This window comes from Juglans microcarpa x Juglans regia, chromosome 8D, assembly GCF_004785595.1.
Source record: "Juglans microcarpa x Juglans regia isolate MS1-56 chromosome 8D, Jm3101_v1.0, whole genome shotgun sequence".
Lineage (NCBI taxonomy): Eukaryota > Viridiplantae > Streptophyta > Magnoliopsida > Fagales > Juglandaceae > Juglans > Juglans microcarpa x Juglans regia.
Window position 1 is genome coordinate 2,207,611 of NC_054608.1, and position 24,190 is coordinate 2,231,800.

Consider the following 24,190-nt stretch of genomic DNA (forward strand, 5'->3'; position numbering starts at 1 on the left):
GATGGGACTAAACAACCTCAATGTAAGTGGTGTAAATCTTTGTTTAAAGCATCTCGATCAAGTTCTACGACTACACTATGTAGGCACTTGCTAACTTGTTTGCCATATATGGGGTCTAAGAAAAAACAGAAAGTCTTAGCAGTTGAGTCTAAGGAGAAAGATGGTAGCTTCACTGTCTCAAACTTTACCTATGATCATAGTAGGGTCCGAGAGCTTGCCTCTCATATGATACTTTACCATGAGTATCCATTTTCTTTAATGGAGCATGTGATATTTAATAAGTTCATGAGTGCAAACACTCCATAGTCAGAAAAAATGTCTCTGGCTGCTGCAAAGAAGGAATGCATGATAACTTATGAGACTGAAAAGACAAAGTTAAAGGCTTTGCTTGAACCTGTTGACAAAGTTCATATCACAACTGACATGTGGACTTCTTGTCAAAAACTTTCATATATGGTAGTGACATGTCATTTTATAGATACTGATTGGCATCTTCAGAGGCGTGTTTTGAACTTTTGTAATGTGCCCCCTCTACATACTGGGCTTCTTATTGCTGATGCTTTAGAAAAGTGTTTCCAAGGTTGGGGAATTGAGAATAAAATTAGTTCAATTACTGTTGACAATGCAAGTTCTAATGATGTTGCTATTAGGATATTGAAAGATAATTTTAGATTGAAGAAAACATTGTCTGTAGGAGGGAAATTGTTTCATGTACATTGTTGTGCGCATATAACTAATTTACTTGTGCAGTATGGACTTGGAGAGATTAGGGATATTGTTGATTGTGTGAGAGATGGTATAAAATATCTGGTAGCATCAGAGAGTAGGCTAAAACAGTTTAGTGAAATTGCAAAACAGTTGCAATTGCCCTCAAAGAAACTGATTTTAGATGTGCCTACAAGATGGAACAACACATATTTAATGTTGGATGCTGCAATTCAGTTCAAAGAAGTTTTTCCTAGATATGGTGATAGAGATAGTAGTTTTGAATGGGTTCCAACTGTTGAAGAGTGGGGGCAAGTTGAAAATGTTTGTCAACTACTTGCTATTTTCAATGAAATAACCAATATTGTATCCAAAAGTGATTACCCAACAGTATTCCTTTCTGAAGTATGGAGAATGAAGGACATCTTAGGTAAGAAAAGTAGAGATGAGAATGAATACATGAAATCAATGGTAAGGAAAATGACTGCTAAGTTTGACAAATATTGGGGGAGTGTAATTTATTGATGGCAATCGCTGCGGTGTTAGACCCTAGATTCAAAATGGTCATGATCCAATTCTGTTTTCCTTTAATTTATCAAGACTCGGACGCTTCTAAGAATATTGATTACGTCTCTCAAGTGTTGCATGAGTTATATGATGAGTATGTTCATGAATACAATTCAACTCTTGAGGCACAAAGAGAGCAGGAAAATGCCCGAAGAAACATATCCAGTTGTTCCTCAAGTGTTGGGAGAAACATGCAGACTGGCCAGTCATTATTTAAATCTTTTGTTAGAAGTGTTGATACATTGCTGCCTAGTAAATCAGAACTGGACAATTATTTATAGGAGAGTATATATATCTGTGAAGAGGGTTCATATGCAAGTTTTGATGCCTTGGAATGGTGGAAAGCAAATAATCTTAAGTTTCGAACTTTGTCCAAATTGGCCCGAGATATATTGGCTACACCAATTACCACAGTTAGCTCAAAATCAACATTCATCGCAGGAGGTAGAGTCATTGATCCTCATCGAGCTTCATTGTCAACTGAAACTGTCCAGATGTTGTTATGTGGGTCTGATTGGGTTAGAGCATTATATGGGCTTAAAAGATCATCAACAAATTCTGTAAGTGTAATCTATTTATTTTAACTACTTGTTGCTTTTTTACTATTTTATTCTTACTATTATTAATTTATTTACAAAAATACTAATGCCTGTTTTTTTCTTGTCAATAGAAGGATGTTCCATCAGAAACTCAGATTCTTTTGCCATAGCCATAGGCCCATGCAGACTCAGATTCTATTTTTTTTTATCATGTTTAATCTATGGAACATTTGGGTAGCTTTCTAATTTTATCTGGTCTGTATTGTTTAATCTATATGATTTGCTATCTGATATTTGGACAGTTTTGTTCTATCTGATTTTGTTTGGGATGATATGAGTCATAACAGTTCAGTTAATTTCTAAGTTCTAACTCCTCACCCTCCAGATTTCCTAAATTTCTTTAAATGGCAAATTAAATTTTGCATTACAAACATCCCTTGACAATATTTTCAAGTTAAAAGTACTTGAGTAATGATGCAAGGGAATAAAAATGATATTAATATTTTTTATTGTATCAGTGTACGCAGGTTGTCAAGGTGATTTTCTTAAAATTTGGGAACTTGCCGACTTCTGTCATGGTGAACTCAGATTTTGTATAAGTTTGGCATTTTCATGTCATTGTGATTTTGATTAATTTTTGTTAGTGCAGTCTGCAATTGTCTGGCTGATTTTGTTGAACTTTGGTAACTTGTTCTGATTTGTGAACTTGTTTTGGTTAGTTGTCTGCTGATTTTTTCTAGCTGTTTTTGTTGGACTGTGGTAACTTGTTGTGAACTTTTTTTGGTAACGGCAGTTGTCTGTCTTGGTTGTCTGGCTGATTTTGCTGAACTTTGGTAACTTGTTGTTTTCTTGTTACTGAACTTGTAACTTCTTTGATAACTTATTTGGTAACTGCCTGTGGTATTAGTATATGCCTATTGAGTATTGCATATTGTTGCCTGCTAGTTGGCAGATTTGATTGTTCTTGTGGGCCTGTGGCTGAATGGTTGGTAACTGCCTATTGTATTAGTCTATACCTATTGAAGTTGTCAACTTGTCTACCTAACAATTTCTTGTCTGGCTAATATGAGTCATGCCTATTGTTGGGTCGCTGTTTTGGATTTGTTCTGTGGTAACTGCATAGTCTGCATTTGGTAACTGCAGTTGGTAACTTAATTGAATCCCTGATGCACATCTATCTGATTCTGTTTTTATTAATCTTGCTGACTTCTGTGACTCTGTCATGGTGATTTCAGATTTCAATGAGTCTGAATCCCTAATGCACATATTTGTTTATGAGATTGCTTGTATAATTATATTGTGTAACTTGTTAGAGATATGCCATTGATTTTTTAGGCAAATTAAGTTTTTCATTTTCTGTCAAACATCCCTTGACAGTATTACTAAGTTAACAGTACTTGAGCAATGGATTAAAAATAACCTTAAATTTTTTAGTGTATTAGTGTATGCAGGGCAACAATGTCCAGATTTATAGCTTCATTCACCAACAAATGAGGACTTCATTCATTTCATAGCCCATTTTTTTTTTATCATAATGTATCTTATTTCATAATTTATTTTTGTAATTTGTAAAGTATGTTTTGATTCACTAGTTCCATTATGATGTAAAAATTAAAAATGTAATTTAATGTACCATAGGTCCATAGCCATAATACTCTTGAAGGTTTTATGATGTAAATTTGTATATAATTTGTTATTTTACTGATGTATTTATTTTAATTTTATATTAAATATTTTAGTCTTTAAATTCTGTAATAAGCGAGTCGAGCTCGAGTTGAGCTTGGGCTCGGCTCGTTAACAGAATCGAGCTCGAGCCGAGCTCGCACACCCTAAGCTCGCTCGAGCTCGGCTCGTTTACATGCCTAAATGGGGGCATTTCATGGAAAATGGGCTTGTAATTCATCAAAGTACAAAAGGGGAAGCTGTCTGAGTAAGAAGGTATCGAATTGGCTTATTGTTTGATTCCCTTTGGAAGTGGGATTTACCTCGAATAAATTCAGTCTTACATTCCAAGATTCCAGTTCTTGGACATTTCTTGAATTCTTGATTTCTTTCTTTCTTTTGTTTACTTAAAGATCATGTCTGGGTAAGTTGGTCCCTAATAGTGGTATCTGAGAGGACGATCCTCTAAATTCTAATGGTGGATGGAACAAGGTCTACGGTTTCAAGATCACAACAAGGTCAACAATACGCGTTACAGAAGCAAGTAGAAGGACAACAACAAGCAATACAAACGTTGACAGAAAGGTTAGATAAAATGCATCACATGAAGAGAACTTTAATTGAGCATCATCATAACATTCATAATAGTGAAGTTGTTCAAGAATCTATAGTGCCTATGAATGAAGATAGGGTTTTTTTCCCCATTTTGATGGAAATAACCCGGCAGGATGGGTTTTCAAAGTGACCCAATACTTTGATTTTCATCAAACGCCAATGAATCAGAGGTTATTGATGGCCTCACACTATATGGAAGGTGATGTTTTAGTATGGTATCAAGATATTGTAGATATGGCACAATTTAAGAACTGGGATTCTTTTGTTAGAGCCTTACAAGTAAGTTTTAGGCACACTGCATGCAATGATCCTGTGGAGTCATTAACTCGATTAAAGTAGACTGGTTCAGTTGCTGCTTATAAGGCCCAGTTTGAAGGGTTATCAAATAGGCTGAATGGTTTTTCAGAGAAACATAAGCTGAGTTGCTTCTTGAGTAGCCTTAAAGATAAGATTCGATTTCCTATTCGAACGTTCAACCCCATCAACTTAAGTGCTACATTTGGACTTGCCAAGATCCAAGAAGAATATGTGTTGAGTTCTAGATTAACCATGAAAGCAGTAGTGAATACTAAGACTCAATTTTTTGGTAGTAATGAAGATAGCAGTAAAAGATTCTACAAAAATTTTCCTCCTGGCAAGAAGATATCTTCTGTGTAGTTGGATGAAAAAAGAAGAAAGGGCTTGTGTTAATACTGTGATGAAAAGTGAAACCCAATCCATCTTTCTAAAAAGTCTAAGGTTTACATGCTACAAGTAGATGAAAGGGGTGACGGGGAAGAATGTGAAGTTGATAAGGGAAGTACTGATCCAGTTGTGCGGGAGGAGTTGGTGGACATTCCTTATGAAAAATTGCATATCGCACTACATGCAATTTTTGGTTCACCCAGCCCTAACACTATGAGATTGATGGGATTGCTAATCGGCCTGTTGTAATATTGGTTGATTCATGAAGTACACATAACTTCCTAGATCTAGGGGTAACACAGTTGGCTAGATTGAATATTGAGGAGACTAGTGACTTGCAAGTTAAAGTTGCAAATGGTGAGAAGTTACTGAGTACTGGAAAGTGTCAAAATATAGTGCTTAGAATTCAAGGAAATAAATTTCAATTTCTATTCATTTACTCACTTTAGGTGGGTGTGATGTAGTTTTGGGTATTCAATGGTTAAAGACCTTGGGGCCCATTGTATGGAATTTTTTGCAATTGACTATGCAGTTTCAAGTTAAAGGTACGAAGTTGTTACTCAAGGGGTTATCTGCTGGAGAGTTTTCTATTGTAGAAGGTCATTCTTTTAAGCCTTCTACTATATAAAAGAGAGGATATTTTTTCCAGTTGATAATGAATGATGACACTAAGATGACTAATGAGTGTCAATAGGAGGTGAATGTTTTGTTGGATCAGTTTCAGGAAGTTTTTGGTGAGCTTACTGGACTTCCTCCTTCCAGGAAGTGTGATCATCTGATTACACTTAAGGAAGGGACCCAGCCAATTTCAGTAAGGCCTTATAGATACCCTTATTATCAGAATAGTGTGATTGAAAAGATAGTGAAGGATCTATTGCAAGTTGGTATAATCAGGCCAAGTCAGAGCCCTTTTTCTTCACCGGTGCTTTTGGTGAGAAAAGCATATGGTAGCTGGCCGAGCATGTGCATGGATTATAGAGCTCTGAATAGGAAAACTGTTAAGGAAAAGTTCCCTATTATAGTTATTGATGAGTTGTTGGATGACCTGTGGGGAGCTGAAATTTTTTCCAAGCATGATCTAAGATCAACCTACCATCAGATTCGAGTGAAGGAAGAGGATGTTCCTAAGACAGCCTTTAGGACACATGAAAACCATTATGAATTTCTTGTGATGCCTTTTGGGCTCACAATTGCACCATCAACATTCCAAAGCTTGATGAATGAAGTTTTCAAGCCTTTTTTAAGAAGATTTGTATTGATTTTTTTCCGATGACATCTTAGTATACAACAGCAATGTTGAGGAACATTTACAGCATTTGAGAGAGGTGTTAGCAATAAGGAATAAACATAGCTTGTTTGCTAAGAGATTGAAGTGCAGCTTTGGGGTTTTTGAGATAGATTACCTTGGCCACATCATTTCTAAGGAGGGTGTGAAAGCAGATCTAGCAAAGTTAGCCTCAATGGTAGACTGGCCAGTTCCTAGTTCTTTAAAAGCATTGAGGGGCTTCCTTGGCCTTACTGGTTATTACAAGAAGTTCATTAAAGGTTATGGCCTTATAGCAGCTCCATTAATTGCCTTGATAAAAAAGAAGTCATTTGATTGGGATGAGAAGGTCACTACAGCCTTTGAAGATCTTAAGAAAGCTGTAACACAGCCCCCTGTGGTAAAGCTTCCAGACTTTACCAAGAGTTTCACAATTGAATGTGATGCAAGTGGCTTGGGGCTAGGTGTTGTGTTGATGCAGGAGTGGCAGCCCATTGCCTATTATAGTAAAGCTCTAAAGGGTAAGGCTTTGGCTCTTTCTAGTTATGAAAATGAGTTATTGGCATTAGTAAGTGCAGTTTAAAGGTGGAGACTCTATCTTCTCGGAGAGTAATTTAAAGTAAAGACTAACCAATAAGCATTGAAGTTTTTGCTTGAGCAGAAAGTTGGAACTGAAAGTCAACAAAAGTGGATCACTAAACTCATGGGGTATGATTTTTCAATTGAGTATAAAAAGGGCAAAGAGAATAAGGTTGCAGATGCATTGTCAAGGAAACAAGAGGAAGATGTTGGTACTTTGGCTGTCATTTCATTTCCTACTTCAACTTGGATCAAGTATCTTAAGAGAAGCTATTCCCTATCTCCTAAGATTCTGGACATCATTTCACAGTTGCATCAGAATCCCAATACTATGAAGCATTACACTCTGCATCAAGGTCTTAACTCAGGAAAGGCAAGATGGTGATTGTTCCTCAGTCTGAATTTCAACTGAAGGTTTTTCAACACATTAACCATAGCCCACAAGCTAGTCATGTGGGCTACCATAAGACCTTAAAGAGAGCTAAGTAGAATGAAGAAGGATATCAAGAGGGTTGTCAAAGAATGTGATGTTTGTCAAATGCATAAGTATGAAACAATGCACCCAGCAGGCCTTTTGAAGCCTTTACCAATACCAGAGTTTCCCTGGTCTCATATTTCCTTAGATTTTGTAGAAGGTTTACCTACATCAAATGGCTTAGTGTGGTCTTATCTGTTATTGATAGGCTCACTAAACATGCTCATTTTTTTTCCAGTTGCTCACCCATACACAGTCATCAAAGTGGCCCAGGTTTGTTTTGCAAGAGTGTTCAAGCTACATGGGATGCCAAGATCAATAGTATCTGACAAAGATCCAACTTTCACCAGCACGTTTTGGAGGAGCTCTTTCAGCTACAAGGGATTGTTTTGTCTTTTTGTTCTGCGTATCATCCACAGAAAAATGGCCAGACTGAAAGCTTAAATAAGTGTCTTGAGAGTTATTTGAGATGTTATACGAGTACAAGACCTAAAGGGTGGAGTATGTGGCTACCAATGGCTGAGTGGTGTTATAATATCACTTCCCATTCTTCTTCAAGGATGACACTATTTGAGGCATTGTATGGTTATTCACCTCCAAAATTACTTTCTTATGTGCCTGGTACTACAATGAATGCTGCTGTGGATAGTCAGCTGAAGTCCAGAGAGGAAGTGATGATCTTGTTGAAAGCAAATTTAAGGAAGGCACAGGAGAGAATGAAGGCCTTTGTTAATAGAAAAATGACTGAGAGGCAATTTCAGATTGGTGATTGGGTTTTCTTGAGGTTACAGCCATACAGACATAATTCACTTTCCCTGAGACATAATGTTAAATTAGCTCCACGTTATTATGGGACATTTCAGGTATTAGCCAAGATAGGATCAGTTGCGTACAAACTTGATCTACTTGCCACTGCTAGAATACATCATGTGTTCCATGTTTCTTGCCTTAAAAAGAAGCTTGGATAGCAGGTCACTCCCTTACCGACGTTACCACCAGTTGATGTTGATGGTAATATTCAACCTGAGCCCGAAGGGATTGTTGACAGACGACTGGTTAAGAAGGGGAATCAAGCAGTGACTGAGGTATTGGTCAAGTGGCTAGGGGCTTCACCTGAAGACAACACTTGGGAGAGCTTATGGAAATTAAAGGACCTCTACCCACACCTTACGGGCAAGGTTCTTTAAGAGGGGAGGTTTAGCAAATTGTGATGGCCTTGTGGATGAGTCATGTGGACAAGGCTTTTACTATTTGGAAGAGAAGAGGTGTAAGGATGAAGCATGAAGCAGTAGGGAAGTCTCAGCTACTGCTTTGTGGACAAGGCTTTTGAAGCAGAGAGGAATTGTCATGGGCTCAAGGAAATAACGGAATTTAAAAGTAGAGTGAAGTGATGTGTTTCAATTAATAAAACAGGACGTTTAGTTGAGTGTGTTGTAAGTAGTGAAAAGGTGCGTTGTGTTGTTATAGAGTATAACGCCCCGTTCTCGGAGGTCCGGAGAGTTAACTCTTAATATCTAAAATCAACTTAAATAACACAACTATAAAATCCAGAAAATCTCATAAAATGTTAATCCATTTAATCAATCCAAATATCTAAGTTCCCTATGGGGACAATAGAGAGAATCTCAATAACATAAATTAAAAACTCTCCAAAACTCGAAATTATCCTTAACTCATCAAATCAAAATACCCGAAAAAAATAAAATCAGTTCACTAACTACGACTCTCAAATAAGTACTTGTACCCTCAAGCACTTATTCCACTTCAATCATCACACCTTGCTAAAACTTTCTACTCTTGTTCTCCAGCTAAACCATCAAAATTATCTGAAAAAAATATATGGAGATAAGGGGAGAGTTATCAACAACTCAGTAAGCAGATGACATATACTAGTGTGTAAATATGAGCATTTACAGAATTCAGAATGTAGAAACAAAATATTTTCTTTCAAAATGCAGAATCAGAATAACATTTTCATACTGAGTGTCAGAACATGTTATAAAAAATATCAAAGCGAAAGTTAAAAAATATTCATAATCAAAATCCCTTTGGCATAGCATAAACTGAAACATCACATCTTATATTATCATATCAGAACAAATACCATGTTTAACCCTCGTGGTAGGGTTGTGCAAATCCCGATAGCTAACTGAGCAGAAACAGAATGTGAATCTTCCCCTTATCATTCTCGGAGCTCTGAGTGTGCACATAGGAAAGACCACGCAGAAAACTACTTTGTTTCCAAAGTGGGTACACCAGAAACAGAAAAGTTAGTACCAACCCGAACAGAGGCCACAGTTTTACACCCGTGGTGAGGTCAGAATGAAATAGAAACAGAATGTTATGCCAGAGGGTTTCAGAAATCACATCAGATCATATCAGAGTACCGAAAATCTTCAGAACAGAACAAAATTATATCACAATATAATTTATGCACAAAATTTCATATTCACTCACTTTTTCAAAGTTCAGAAACAGAAGGTCAAAAATAAGCTCATCTCTACACCAGTCATGACAGAAATTAATTTATTCTTAAACAGAATCTCATGAGTAATGCAGAACAGTTAACTGAAGTAGTTCAAATTTCTTTTCATATTCAAATATGTATATTTTTCAAAAATAACCTCAGCTCATTTTATTTTAAATGCAAAGTCTAGCATAAGAACCCCGCTTATCTGGACTTCTTAGCTTTTTGAAAATTTCTTCAAAATGCTGAACAGATATTAATCTTTACCTATAACATAATCACGTAATTTTTATAAATTTTCAATCGAACATGTATTTCAATATTTAAGCTTAAGATGCTAAAATAACTTATTTTATTTCCTTGGAAACCTAAATTCACGAATTCCTAAAAATGTTAACACTTCTCAAATTCCAACTAAATCTCTGACTAAAGTATTAACTCTAACTTATTTACTAATGAAAAATCAAACTATCGGATTTAATACTACATAACATAATTATGCCAAAATTTCATTTTAAGTTATACATAAAAATTATTTAACAAACTATATCATAATAAAATTATAACATTATCACTTACTTTTGAAAGAGGCTTTATTTAAAAATTAAATTTAGCTTATTAATATCATTTCTGTAAACATGGAAAATTTAGAGTTTACAAATGCATATCAAAGTTTAAAACACAATAATGTAACTTATAATTTAAAGGTAACAAGGAAATTTTTATTTATTAGACCGACTATGCAATAGCTTCTCTAATACTTCACTTGAAAACATGATCAAAGATATAACGGTAATAACATCTATCCTTTTAGGTTACAGACTTACATATATATACACACACACACACACACACACACACACACACACACACACACACACACACACACACACACACACACACACACTACCCTTTTTAAGTCATCAACATGAAAAACAAAGGAAGTGGAGTGCGGACTCACGACTAAAACCGAGATGTATGTGGAGGGGCAAGGCACGACGGCTAGGCTGGAGGAACTATGGTGGTGCTGCCGGGGCAAAAGGTGTTGGTTTTGCAGTGGCTTACGGTGGAGATCAGTAAATGCTCTGTTTTTGGTGTAGGAAGCAAAGGCTTATCCGTGAGGTGGGGGGGGGGGGGGGGGGCTCACGGTTTCTTGTGGCTGAGCAGCAGCTAAGCAGAGGTGTTACAGCGCAACGTTGAGAGTGGGTGAGCCGTGGCAAGTGGCACCGAGGAGTTGGGGTGGCTGCAGGCATGGCTCTATTTCGGAAGTCTAAAACAGAGGATTTTCGGGGCTTACAGAGGTGGTGTTTACACAAAGAGGGTGGTGGCTCACGGCTTGGGTGATGGACTATGAGAGGCGGAGGCACCGGCGCGAACTGTGTATGGTTGAGGTTTAAGGTGGTAAGGTTGATAAGCACAGAACCGAGAAGGCGGAGAGGCAGTGAACGAGAGGGAGTGAAACGTGGGTTGCGTCGAATACGTAAGGGGCAGTGGATGAAACATCGCAGTCTCTCTAAGCAAGGCCAATGAGTGCGCATAAATATGATGCGAAAACCCTAGAGATAAGAGAGACGTGTGTGTGGATGAAAGGCTGAGTTGTATGTGTGCATGAAAGCCGTGGACGAGAGGAAGACCTAGGGGGAAAAGAAAATAAAAACGGAAAGGAATGAAATAAACATGCGTGAAAAAATTTAACGTGTGAAGAAAATAAAACAAAAATAAAATGAACCAAAAAATAAATAAATAAATAAACTAAAACAAAATAAATAAATAACAAAGAACAAAAAAAAAAATGAGCTTGATTGGATCCGGATGTCACATAGAGTGTGTAGATGGGATTAATGAAACGGTGAGTTTCATAGGAATTCGAACATTAGGTTAAACGAGGGTGTTTCATGGGATATGAGCTTGTAATTCATCAGAGTATAAAAGGGGAAGTAGTCTGAGTGAGGTGGGAGTTACCTCGAATAAATCCAGTCTTGCGTTTCAAGATTCTAGTTCTTGGACATTTCTTGAATTCTTGATTTCTTTCTTTATTTCTTTCGTTTACTTAAAGATCAGGTCTAGGTGAGTTCAAACCCACTTCATCATTCGGTTCAAACCCAGTAAGCCTTTTGTCTTTTGTCCTTGTTTCTTGGCATTTGAGCTAGGGAGGGGATGTATTTGGGATGAAGCAACACGTTTCATTTAGATGAAACGAGTCGTTTCATTAATTCGTGCGCACCCAAGCCTCCAACTGGGACTGCATCTAGAATTTTTCTTTCGAGTAATATTTGGAACTATGAAACATGGGGTTTTATCTTTCCACCACCTGACAAAAACATTGTTAAGTCAAAGTGGGCTTAGAAAATCCAATACAAGCAAGATGAGTTTTATCTGTTTAGTTAGTGAGAAAAATTGAGGAGAAAATGACTCTTCGATTACTGGAACAGGACGAGTGTCAAATTTTTATTTTTAAAACAATTTTAATGGTCTTAGTCTCAGGAAATCAATCACAGACTATTGAAAAATGTAATATTTTTTTGTGTACAAAAAGAGCTTTTATAGAAGGCCAAAGCGCAGATTGGTGTGTTGAAGGAGCTTTACAGTCGACTTGATGAGATTCTTTGTGAATGCACTGGGCAGTACTATATATAGTTGAATTATGGTTTTACTTTGGTCTGTACGGTTGGCAACTGTCTTTATTTGTCTTATTAAAAGGTATCATGGTGATTCGAGGAGTGAGACAGAGACCATAGTTTCGTTGCTTTCTTTCATGCATTGGTTGGGAACAGGAAGTCTTCTTATGCACTCTGAAGATGAGGAAAAACTTGGGTGTTTGTATTTTTTACTATCTATTTTTGCTTAATTCTTTGATATTACTACTTTGGTATGATAATATATGGACTTCTTATTTATTTTTTTCTTTTTTAGTTGGTGTCTCTGTGAGGGAATGACTCTTTGTTAGTTGAGCTATGCACATGACATTTCATATCTTTCCAAGTGATAGAAACTGAAATAGCACGGACCTTATTCTCATATATGATTTGACGCCTTTCGTATGCTTAATCTGCGAAATGATTTTTTCCGCAAGAAGTTTGATGGTAGCTCATCAAAATGGAACTTTATTCCCATGTACTCCTTTATCAATGCAACATCTGCATGTCTGGTAATATCTTTGCATAGTCTTTGAGATTTATACTTTTTGCAACCTTCAGTTAAATTTAATTATATGCTTTCTGACAACCTAGCAACCTGCTTCTACAATCACTTCCTCAACCACATTACCACTCCAACTACAGCACCGCTAAAGAAAAGGAGAAACCAACCTGGAAATTCAAGCAATTATATGATCTTTAGATGTATTTAATAATTGTTGGTTAATTTTCCTTGCTTTTTCTTTTTTTTTATTTTTTTGGACAAGGAGGACGGCACCTCCATTTATTAATAAACTCTCACTTAGGTGGAATTTTCCTTGGTTCACTTCTACCTAGAAGCTTCAGTTGCAATCTAAATCCATCCAAAATTGTGTTCTTACTGAGAGATTCAAGACAATGGAGCCACGTACCTCCAAATCTGTAGGATGATGGCTTGAATCATGGGAGGCATTTCCAATATGCGCATCATTTTCACAACCTTATTTCTCTTTTGGATTTTTCACATTTGTTCTTTGTAAAGTTGATGTTTTGCATTGTGATTTAAATAACAATATAATATGCAGTGTAGCGTGTGTTGATGTCTATTATTATTTAGTTTATTTTATAAAAGTTTAAATAGGGAATAAAAAGTTTAAAATGCCTATAAAGATATTCATTATATAAAAAATGCCTATAAAAAATAACAAACATAATGGCCTATATATAAAAGAAGCCTTTGAAAAAGAGTTATTTTTTTTTTAAAAAAAAAATCCTTTTAAAAAGTGTTTAAAATATATTTTTTACTAAAAAAAAGTTTTTAAAAAGTGTTGAAAGAGTTTTTTTAAAAAGCCTTTTAAAGTGATAAAAAGGATTTAAAAAAAAAAACAAAAACCTTTGAAAATGAAAAGAAAAGACTTTAAAAAGTGTTGAAAATATTTTTCTTTTAATGCAAAAAAAAAAAAAAAAAAAAAAAAAAAAAAAGAAAAACAGATAGTAAACCTGGATATCTGGGCTCAAATGTGATACCGCCCCAGGTTTTGGTCGGCTTTATCTGGACAGATGTACCTTTTAAAAATCCGAAGTCAGATCCGAATATCCAGGTCCAGATGCACATATCTAGTGCAACACGTTTTAGAAATAGAACCCTTCAAGCTTCGCAGCTGAAGGCATGCAAGACCTAGATATTGGAATAGCTAGCAAGAAAAATCAATATTATTTTGCTGTAATGAAGAACGGGTGCATGGTGGAATCGGTTCATCTACATTGCCTTCCAACATCTGAAGCAACTTCTTCATTGGAGGACAGGCTGCAGGCTCCTCTTCAATGCACCAAGGCCCAATCTTCACCATTCTCTCGAAGCTTTATTCGTCTACTTCTTCTTCAAGCTAGCGCAGAGCTTGCATACATCATAGGCCGCAGTCGTAGACCCAATCTATAAGAACAACTTCATTGTCTGGGGCATTGATATCGAGGCTCAAACGGTAACATATGATAACTAAGAAAACTAAACTAAAGCAATACACAATCCACTTTTACTGTGATGGGCAAGCCCTTGAGCCGTTCTGGGGCAAAATAACTTGATCTTGTCCCTCTCATCCCAATGAGAATTCTGGAATGGTCTGTGATTAATAGCTTCGCTAATCCAAAGTCTACAATTTTGGCAACTTACTCATCCATTAGTATGTTGTTGGGATTTTCTCAGAATGGATCATTTGGGTCTCAGATTCCTCCTGTAAGAATAGGTCGATCGCTCTTGCTATATTCAAAACGATGTTGATTCTTTATTCCTAATTTTGCTTTAACTGGGATTTGTGAACGATGAGGATTAAGATTGACCTAGTCTGGTTTGCCATTTATTGATTTAATTTTAACTTTCTTGAGTGAGTTTTCAAATTAATGGTGGATTTAAGAAATTCCATTCTTACGGATTTATATCAGTAAAGATAGTCAGAGAATATTCCATTACTCATGTACTCGTACTCCAAAAGCTTACGGGACACACCATCGCAGTAACCTAGCAGGTGCACAAGGTTTTTATAGTGGTCCTTCCAATAGACCTCATCTCGTTTCGAAATACCACCTCTCCTTCATAGCCGTTTGTCGGAATGGACCCCGAGACCACATGTGCCGTTTGTAGGACTTTTCAACTTAAAACTAGAACCAGAACTTTCATGGCTCATAGTAGGACTTTTCAACTTGAAACTGGAACCGCAATTTTAGACCTTACAACTCCAAAACTTCCTCGATTTCATTTAGATCAAAGACTTTTATTGGAGCATATAAATATTTTTTTTTAGGAAAAATGCATTACCTCTCAACTTATCACTCCATTTGCAATTTTCCTTTTAAACCATCAATTCTGACAATCACCCCGAAGATTAACAAAAAATTTCAATATACTCCTTTTTTCCTTAATCCCAAATTAATTATAAAGACTTCGAAAAAGATAATATAGAAGTTGCCCAAATATTATCTGAAAGAAAATTACAATTTTTTTTTAGCTTTTACAATATCTTATCTATATGTTTAAACCATTTTATTGACTCTCGTAGATCAGGTGCCGCCTAATCCGTATATATTCTCCTTGTTGATGTATTTTTCGGTATAGCCAAAACCCAACGATGCGTTGAAAGGTCCACGATGATGGTTTGGGCATTGATAGGGTGCTCGAACGTTTATCCATGAGAATAAATAATATATAAAGGTTAGAAAACATAATTTGAGTTGTAATATTCAAATCAAATTTTGTAGAATGGTGCATAGTGTAAAAGCTTTCAAATAAAATTATTCAAATGCTACTCCATCTCTAAAATCTCCCTCCTAGCTAGCCCTAACATTTTTAGAGAGAGAATCTCCAACCTCTCTCAAACACCCAAACCGAAACCAGCTAGAGGGGTGGGAGCTTCAGCTCCTCCTTCCTCCCTCCTTCCAGTCCAGTGTTTCGTCTCTTCCCATATTTGTGTTTTCTATTTTGTTTTTTTTAGGTCAAATAAAGGAGAAACGTAAACCTGTTGTTTTTCGATGACCAACGTCCTACACGTGCCCCACCATGTGTTTTCTCATTCGCCGATCTTCCAGTCTACTGAATACGGCGCCAAAAGAAGCAGTGCATAGCACACGAGCACGGGTTATCGCGCACACATGGATTCCATGCGCCACCGCGAGAAGGCTTATGTTGCCACCATGCACGGCATTTCTGGGGCCAGCGACTCCGGTATCCTCAAGATCGACTGTCCAACATTCTCTAAGAGTGGCGTGTGTCCTCCACGCGCCACTACAGCCGTCTTGGCCAATGTATTTTCACTTTTTTTGCAATGTTTTTAAGTGTCTGTAGTTTTAATCTTTATTTGTGGTAGAAAATAAAAGAAATAGGCTATTAGAGTTTTTTCCATAGCAGGAGAACCCCTCCTCTTTTGGAGGACAGGGGTAGTCTTGTCCTTCTCCTCCTTTGGAGGTGGGGGATGGTTATCTCTTTTTTTTTACAAAGAGTGGTACTCTCAGACAAATCAGTTTTTTCTGTAAAAAGTTTCTAGATGTTAAGACAATATCCGTCGGAGACTTTTCACAAATGAGTAGTTTGGCTTGTAATCTGCGTTTTTTCTCTGTATTGACCAGTCACAACTGTAACTTCAATTTTATGAATGAAATGATGTCTATTTCCTATAAAAAAAATTATTCAAATATAAATGAGATAGACATTGAAATTTACGTGGTTTGGCATAGAACCTAGGTTCAAAGAGTGTTTGGGGGCAAATCCACTATACTTGGTATTTTTACGATTTCTCATAGCCTCACATACCACTCAATACAATAAAAGTTAAAGAATACCATTTTCCCTTTAGCCAGAAGCTGAAGAAGCCGATATCGCTTGGAGGATGAAGATGATGAAGAAGCCCCTAGGAGATGATGTCTATGTGTGGAGAAATTCCCTTTTTTTACTGAGCCCCTTGGGAGTGGTTTGTGAAATCACTATTTGTCCAAAAAGCTTAAGCTGATGGGAAGATGTAGATTTTATTATTTATTTTATATCTTAACACTCCCCCTTAATGAGTGGCCCAACACGTGGAATAAATTAATTAAATAGGGTTGAGTAAAGAGTCAAGATTCGAACTTAAGATCTATGCTCTGATACCATAAAAGAAAAACAAAGAATGAAAAGAAAAGCACGCATCTTATTGATATGTTGAAGGTGTTTATATACACAGGTTCTTGAGTAATTACTGTGGTTGAGTATGCCATATATTATGTACAGCTAATCAATCAAGCTACAAAAGGAAACAAAGAATCAAATACCATCTTGCTATGTAATGGTAGAATCCTTGATAGGAAGATGTGAGGATCTTGAAGATTGAATATCGGATGAATTAGGCCAGTCTCTGACTTGAATTATGCTCTTGAGAATTTATAACATTAACAACCACCCTCGAGGTAATGGGGTGAGGTTGAACCATTAGTTTGCTACATAGGAAGATGAATTTGGCAGTGGTTAAACCTTTGGTAAAGATATCTGCAACTTGAGCTGAAGTGGGAATGTTTTTATTCTGAATATCTCAATTGATTACTTTCTCTTGAATAAAGTGATAGTCTACTTCAATATATTTTGTGCGGGCATGAAAGATGGGGTTGGAATGCAATAGAAATGGCACTAAGATTATCACACCAGATGGTTGGTGTCGTGAGGAGAGGGATTTTCAAATCATGTAAGAGCATCATTAACCAAAAAAACTTAGCTATCACTAGTGCTAATGGTCGATACTCAACTTTGGTACTGCTTCGAGATACCACAACTTACTTTTTAGCACTCCAAGAAACAAGAGAAGAGCCAAGAAAGATGCCATAGCCACTAGTGGATCTTCTATCGTCAACCGAACTAGCCCAATCAGAGTCACTATAGGCAGTAAATGAAAGTGAGCTAGGGTTGAGATGTAAACCATGAGTGATGGAGCCTTTAAGATATCGAAGAACCCTTTTTGCTACAATCCAGTGTATGGTTGTTGGAAAATGAAGGTATCGAGATGACAAACCAACAGAATATATGTATGGTCTAGTTAAGGTGCAGTATTGAAGTGCACCCACAATTTGATGATAAGTATAGACATTAGGAAGAGGATCCCCATCATGTACTGATAATTTTGAACCTGAGGCAGCAGGAGAGGAACATGGTGTGGCTCTAACCATGTTGGCTTGATGTAGTAGGTCTAAAATATACTTTGACTGATTTAGGTGGATTCCTGTATGGTCTCGGATTGCTTGAATGCCCAAGGCAAGTGTACCTAGGTCTTTAACTACAAATTCTTGTTGAAGTTGATGAATCAAAGTAGAAATATGGTGCAAATGAGTGACAGTGACAATGATGTCATCAACATAGACCACCAAGAGAAAGATGTAAATGTTATCTTTGTGAAAGGTAAATAGGGAATGATCAACCTAGGATTCCTTCAAATTGAGAGCAAGTAAAACTTGAGAGAGTCTGTGGAACCAAGCCCTTGGCGCTTGTTTGAGTCCATAGATAAATTTGTTGAGCTTGCACACATACTCTGGAAAGTCAGGGTGCTTGAAACCTTGTGGTTGCTCTATGTATACAATTTTTTGCAAGTGTCTATGGAGGAAGGCATTGGACATGTCCAGCTGTTAAATAGACCAATGAAAGTGGACTGTAAGAGTAAAAACTACACGTATGATGTATGGTTTGATCACTGGACTAAAAGTCTCAGTGTAATATATGACATCACGTTGCTGAAAACTTTTGGCAACTAAACATGCCTTGTACCTATCAAGAGAACCATCTGATTTTTTTTGTTTGATGTGGAAGACCCACTAGCTATGAATGATGTTATGGTCTTTAGGGTGTGGATAAAGAGTCCATGTATTATTGAGTTGAAGAGTATGAAATTCTACTGTCATGGCTTCTCTCCATTCCAAGGATTTAGCTGCTTAAGTGTAAGAGGTAGGCTCAGGAGGTAATATGGTGGTGTGAAAGGCTTTGAGGGGATGTTTGGTTGAGTAATAAAGTTGATAGTCAGAAAATGATTTAGGACGAGAGGTGCCTGCTTTTGCTCTAGTTGTCATAGGATGCACAGAGGTGGGGTGTGTGGCAGTAGGAGATGTGGTTACTGGGTGAGAGGGAGAACTGATGGTGCTGTGAATTAAGTTGGTGGAGGAGGTTGTGCCTGATTGAGAGAGTGGCAATGAAGATGAAATAGGTGCAGCAAATGGAAAAATTAAAGGGTTAGAAGTTGTATCAAGCGAGTGGGAGAGAGAAGAGACAATACTTGTGTGTTGTTCTTTGCAAGGCAGAGTAGAAGAAGTTTGCATAGCCTTGGCAGGGAAGAAGGTGAAAGCATAGCCGCATAAACAAATATCATCAAATTGGTATATTGATTGTAACATCCCGTATTTTAGTGTATTTTTACTGAATGATTATTTTTATTTATTCAAAAATTTATTCTCTTATTTTAAGTTTATTGGATTTTTAGTGGCTTTATTTTTATGATTTTTAGTTTGTGAAAAATTAAATTTGATATGTTTCCTTAATATCAATTACTGTTATGCACTTAAATCTCTCTTTATTTTAAATTAATTGATTGTTGGATTTAAATATTTTATTTTCATTTTATCATTACATTTAAATTATTTTAATTGAGATGCTGTTTTAAAATCATTTTCGTTGGATCATTTTTTGTGACCCAAGATGTGGGGATTGGACCTCATTTCTTTCCCTCCATTTTTCTTTTTCCCTTTTCTTTTCTTTTCTTTTTCTTTTCTTTTTCTCTTTCTTCTCTCTCCTATCTCTCTCTCTTCCCGCGCGGCCTTGCTCCCTTCTCTCCCGGCCCAGCCGCCGCGGGCCGCCATGCACCTCACCGCCCTCCCATCAGCTTCCCCACCAGCCGGCAACATCACCCCACCAATCTCAGCCTCCCTCGCGCCGCCGGTAGCCTCCACCAACCGCTCACAGCCGCGGCATATCTTAAGCTCCAGCGCCGCCGTCGGGCCACCTCCGGCCACCAACTCTTCACCACTTCATCCTCGACCTCCTAGCAACCCAAAGCACCCATCCTTGGCTTCGATCTACCACCGGTGAAGGCTATCTATCTTCATCTCCGATTTCAACATTTTTGGCCTAAAACCGCCCTCTACGCCGCCACCCACGGTAAACCACCACTACCACTAGCTTCACCGACATCTCTAAGCCCTACCCTATCAATTTTGGTTCTTAGTTTGTCCCCATTCAAAAGTGAGTTTTTGAGACTCACGGCCACAGTGTATTTTACACTATTACGTTGCTGAGTCACCACTTCTTACACCTCCGGGATCCTTCGAAAATCATATTATAGTGCTGTAAATATTTTTCCAAATAACTATCGTGATTTAAATATATTTTTGTACTAACCCATATTATTGTGAACTGGTTGGACATGCCGGACTGAGTCCGAGGAGTTCGGGGGTCGGATGGATTGTGGACAGAGTTGTGTGTTTAGTTGGTATTGTGAAATGTTGGTTCTTGGTATGGTGTTGTTCATGTACATGGCATATTGCACGCATGATCATGTTTGTAAAGGAAACTAGGTTTTCGTGTACCTGCATTCATGTTCATGTGTTTCATGAAAACTGGATTTTCATGTGTTAAAGGATTTTGGGTGCGTGTGTATCACGACCCTAAGCCGAGATGGGGTATTATCTCGGTGGAGCTCCTTTGGTCACTCGGGAGCGGAATATACTGAGTGACTTCCCCTGGGTTGTCGCTGGGCGACAATGGGATCAGACTAGATGGTCTCGTACCGACTCCGTGGCCTCTCTGCTGGCAGGGGCTAGAGGATGCTTGGCCACATACGCGCTGAGCGCGGAACTGGGCATCGCTCGTTGCATAGTGGATGCTTGGCCACGAACGCGCTAGGCGTGGAACTGAGCATCGCAACGAAGTCAGGACGTGCGGATGATCCCTAGGGGAGATCATAGTGCATTGGTTAATGGAATAATGGGCTGTTTTCTGGGAAAATAGCGTGTGTTGAATAAAAAGATTTTATATGAGTCATTTTCTGGGAAAATGACGGAGTATTATTTTTGGGCCAAAATGAGATTTTGGCGTGTGTTGAAAATATTTATTTTCGAGGAAAATAATATTTTTGGATCTAATGCATATTTCATAATATGCATGCATGTTGGTCGCATTAATGTATTTTTATCTCGTACTTGTTTGGTCTATACCTACCTGCGGTACCATTTTGTAGTAACGCAGATTTCGATGCAGATGAGGCTGAGGGTGAGCCTGAGGATTCGGCTCCGCCCGAGGAGTGATCTGGGATCACTCGTTTTGGTTTGAGACTTGTAAAATATTTATTTTGGATAACTGTATAATTTTTAAACCTTTTTACTGATTGTTTAAATTGTATTAACCATTCTGGTACTTAGTTGACTTAATTATTCGCTGCGTTGTTTATTGTACACTGTTGCATGTACACATACTTGGCACTATCGTTAGGATGTGTGACCCTGTTATCACCATCCTGGCATCTCGATTCCCGTGTCTCCTTACATTGGGGTCGGAGGCACCACATTGATTGAGGAAATCTGTACTTGAAACAAACTTCTAATCCAAGTTTAGAAAAAAAAATTATAGACAAAAAAAAAATAGAGTACCTTTCAGGCATTCAACAATCAGAGTGAAATTCATCATTTTTCATTTGAAACCAAACAAGTTGATTTTTCAATGACCTCTCTTTCACCAAAACAACCTCCACACCCAAAATAAAATACATAAAACATAAAAAAATACTAAGAATTGTTGAAAGTTTCTTGAAAGGGTAGAAGAATGTAACTTACAAGTCAAATGATAGTTGGAACAAGTACCCATCATCAAATTCGATCAGAAGTCCGGCCAGCAGCAACGGCGAGAGAGAGAGAGAGAGAGAGAGACAGCGGCAAAACTTGAAGGAGAAGGCTAGGGTTTCAAACTTTCATGGCTCGAGAGGGAGAGAGAGAGAGAGGGGAGAGAAATGAGATACGATTCAGCCAACGGGTTGGGGGGGCTTAGTTAGGCTTAGTTTTTTTTTATTATTATAACCAGGTACCAGGGTTAAAATCCGTTACTCGGATGTAATACCGTAACCGGCCCGGGTTGTGCCGGTTAGGAGTGATGCGGGTTCCGGTCAGGATTGAACCCGTAACTGAAACCCGGTAATCCAGGTTCCGGACCGGGCCAGATAAAAATCCGGCCCGGATGAACAGTCTTAGCCATATGCATGGCATATAAAATACATTCCGATCATGTGAGCAAAATTTTTGTAAATTAGTCAAAATTATAATCAAAATGGGCCAAATATCATTGTTTATATGCATTTAGTTGCATACCAACCAGGACATCGGGATAATATTATAGCATTTTTACAATATCGGCAATCGAAGAAAGAAAATTCAATCATTCTACCAATTAATTCCTTTTGATTTTGATTTTTTACTAGTGTTTTATAATTCTTCATTTAATGTTGCAAAAAGGCCTTTCAATTTCCAACTACCAATAAATTCTCCAATTTTCCTTTTCTAAAATAAATTCACAATCGAACAAAAAATAGGATTCTTTTTTTCTATTTTAGGGTAATTGTGATTTTTTAATAGTTTGGGGATAACTTTCAAAGTTGATTTTTTTAGGGGGTGATAGAAAGTTAGGCGGTAGTTTGAGGGGATTATTGTTATTTTTTTCATATCTTTCTTATATAACTTATACATGTACGTATATTGTACTAAGTTCGGCAACACTATACGCTCGAAATAGGGCTTAACATTTCTAATAGCACATAAAAGGAGAGCATGCATAATGGAAGTGCAACTATAATCAACATGGAAGGCCGCACTAGCTTGATAGCAACAACTTTGAACTTCTTTAAATCCAATTACAAATCAAGTTTTATGGGAAGAAAATAAATACTTCACTCTTTTGAATAATGAAGAACTAATGTTGAAATGAAGATTGGGCTGATGGAGGTTCAGCTATCTCTACAGTACCTTCCAACATCTGAATCACCTTCTTAATTGAAGGGCGGACTTCTGGGTCTTCTTCTATGCACCACAACCCAATTTTGATCATCCTTTTTAAGCTTTGCTGATCAACTTCTTCAGGCACCAGCTTGCTAAGTTCATTGGCCTCAAAATAGTCATTGACCCATTTGACAAGAATTGCCTCTCTTTCAGGAGCATCGTTGTCAACGCTCTTGCGACAAATATAATGACCAAAAACAAAATCCTAAAACTATTAATATCGGCTTTCACGGTGATGGCCATGCCCAGCTTGTGCCATTCAGGGGCAACATAACCTATTGTCCCTCTCGTCCCAGTGAGATTAGTCCTGGAATGGTCTGGGATTAATAGCTTCGCTAGTCCAAAATCTGCAATTTTTGCACACCCATACTCATCCATTAATATGTTGTTGGGATGAGGTCGCAATGGATGATGCGAGTCTCGCATTCCTCGTGTAAGTATAGGATCCCTCTTGCTATATCCAAAGCGATGTTAATTCTTTGTTCCCAATTTGGCTTTAACTGGGATTTCAAAACGTAGCTAGAGAGTGTTCCATTGCTCATGTACTCGTACACCAAAAGCCTGTGGGAACCATCATGGCAGTAACCTAGAACGTAAGCACCGTCACATCGTTGAGACTGGGCTTGCCTTGATGTCTCATGCCTCTGTCCCTCCTCAATATTGGGCAGATGCATTTGAGACTGCATGTTATCTAATAAATTGCATGCCTACTCCCACCCTTAACAACCAAAGCCCCTTTGAGAAACTTTTCCATAAAATCCCTAACTACTATTTTCTCAAAACCTTTGGTTGCGCTTGTTGGCCCCTCCTTCAACCGTACAACCTTCATAAAATAAATTACCGCTATACTCAATGTGTTTTCTTAGGGTATAGCCTTACTCATCACGGTTATAAATGTCTTCATCTTGAATCTGGGCATCTCTATATCTCTCGTGATGTTGTCTTTAACGAATCTCTCTTCCCATTTGTTTTCTACACTAACTCTGCAGGAAGTCCATCTCAGTCTGAGAAAGCCACGTCCTTTCCTATCTTTCATGGTCTGCCATCTCTCCTTGGGTCTCCCTTTGTTCGGTCTAACTCTCCCAGCTCAGCCCCTTCCCTGATTCCGCCCAAGAAACTCTTGTGGTAAGTCCCTCACCCTCTCCTTCACCCAACACGTGCTTCTTCACCTGCAGGTTCTACCTTACCAACTGAAAATGTGTTGTTGCCTACTACTTCGTACATCGCACCTGTGGCCCCTCACCTTATGGAAACCCGATCATAGCATGGCATCTTCAAGCCCAAATAGCATCACGATGGTACTGTGCGCTACCCCCTTCCTCATGCACTGCTCAGTGAGTCATCCTGTGAAGAGCTCACACCCATCTCTTTCACCGAGGCCTCTAAACATGCCCATTGGCGTTCTGCCATGAATTCAGAATTTGATGCCTTAATGAAAAATGGCACCTGGTCTTTAGTTCCCTACTCTTCCACCATGAATAATGT

General features: G+C 37.8%; 1 protein-coding gene and 1 long non-coding RNA gene across 2 annotated transcripts; one reads left to right on the forward strand and one right to left on the reverse strand.

Annotated features, from left to right (window-relative positions):
* The first annotated feature begins 315 nt into the window (after positions 1–315).
* Positions 316–1,230, forward strand: LOC121243119 (zinc finger BED domain-containing protein RICESLEEPER 2-like). Its single transcript, XM_041141176.1, has one exon. It carries the CDS (start codon positions 316–318, stop codon positions 1,228–1,230), a length of 915 nt encoding a protein of 304 aa, XP_040997110.1.
* Positions 1,231–1,818: 588 nt separating this feature from the next.
* Positions 1,819–23,423, reverse strand: LOC121242059. The gene is made up of 3 exons (XR_005935882.1): positions 23,292–23,423; positions 9,936–9,941; positions 1,819–1,830 (listed from the first exon to the last, which is right to left on the reverse strand). It is a non-coding gene; the product is annotated as an uncharacterized LOC121242059 (long non-coding RNA).
* Positions 23,424–24,190: the final 767 nt, after the last annotated feature.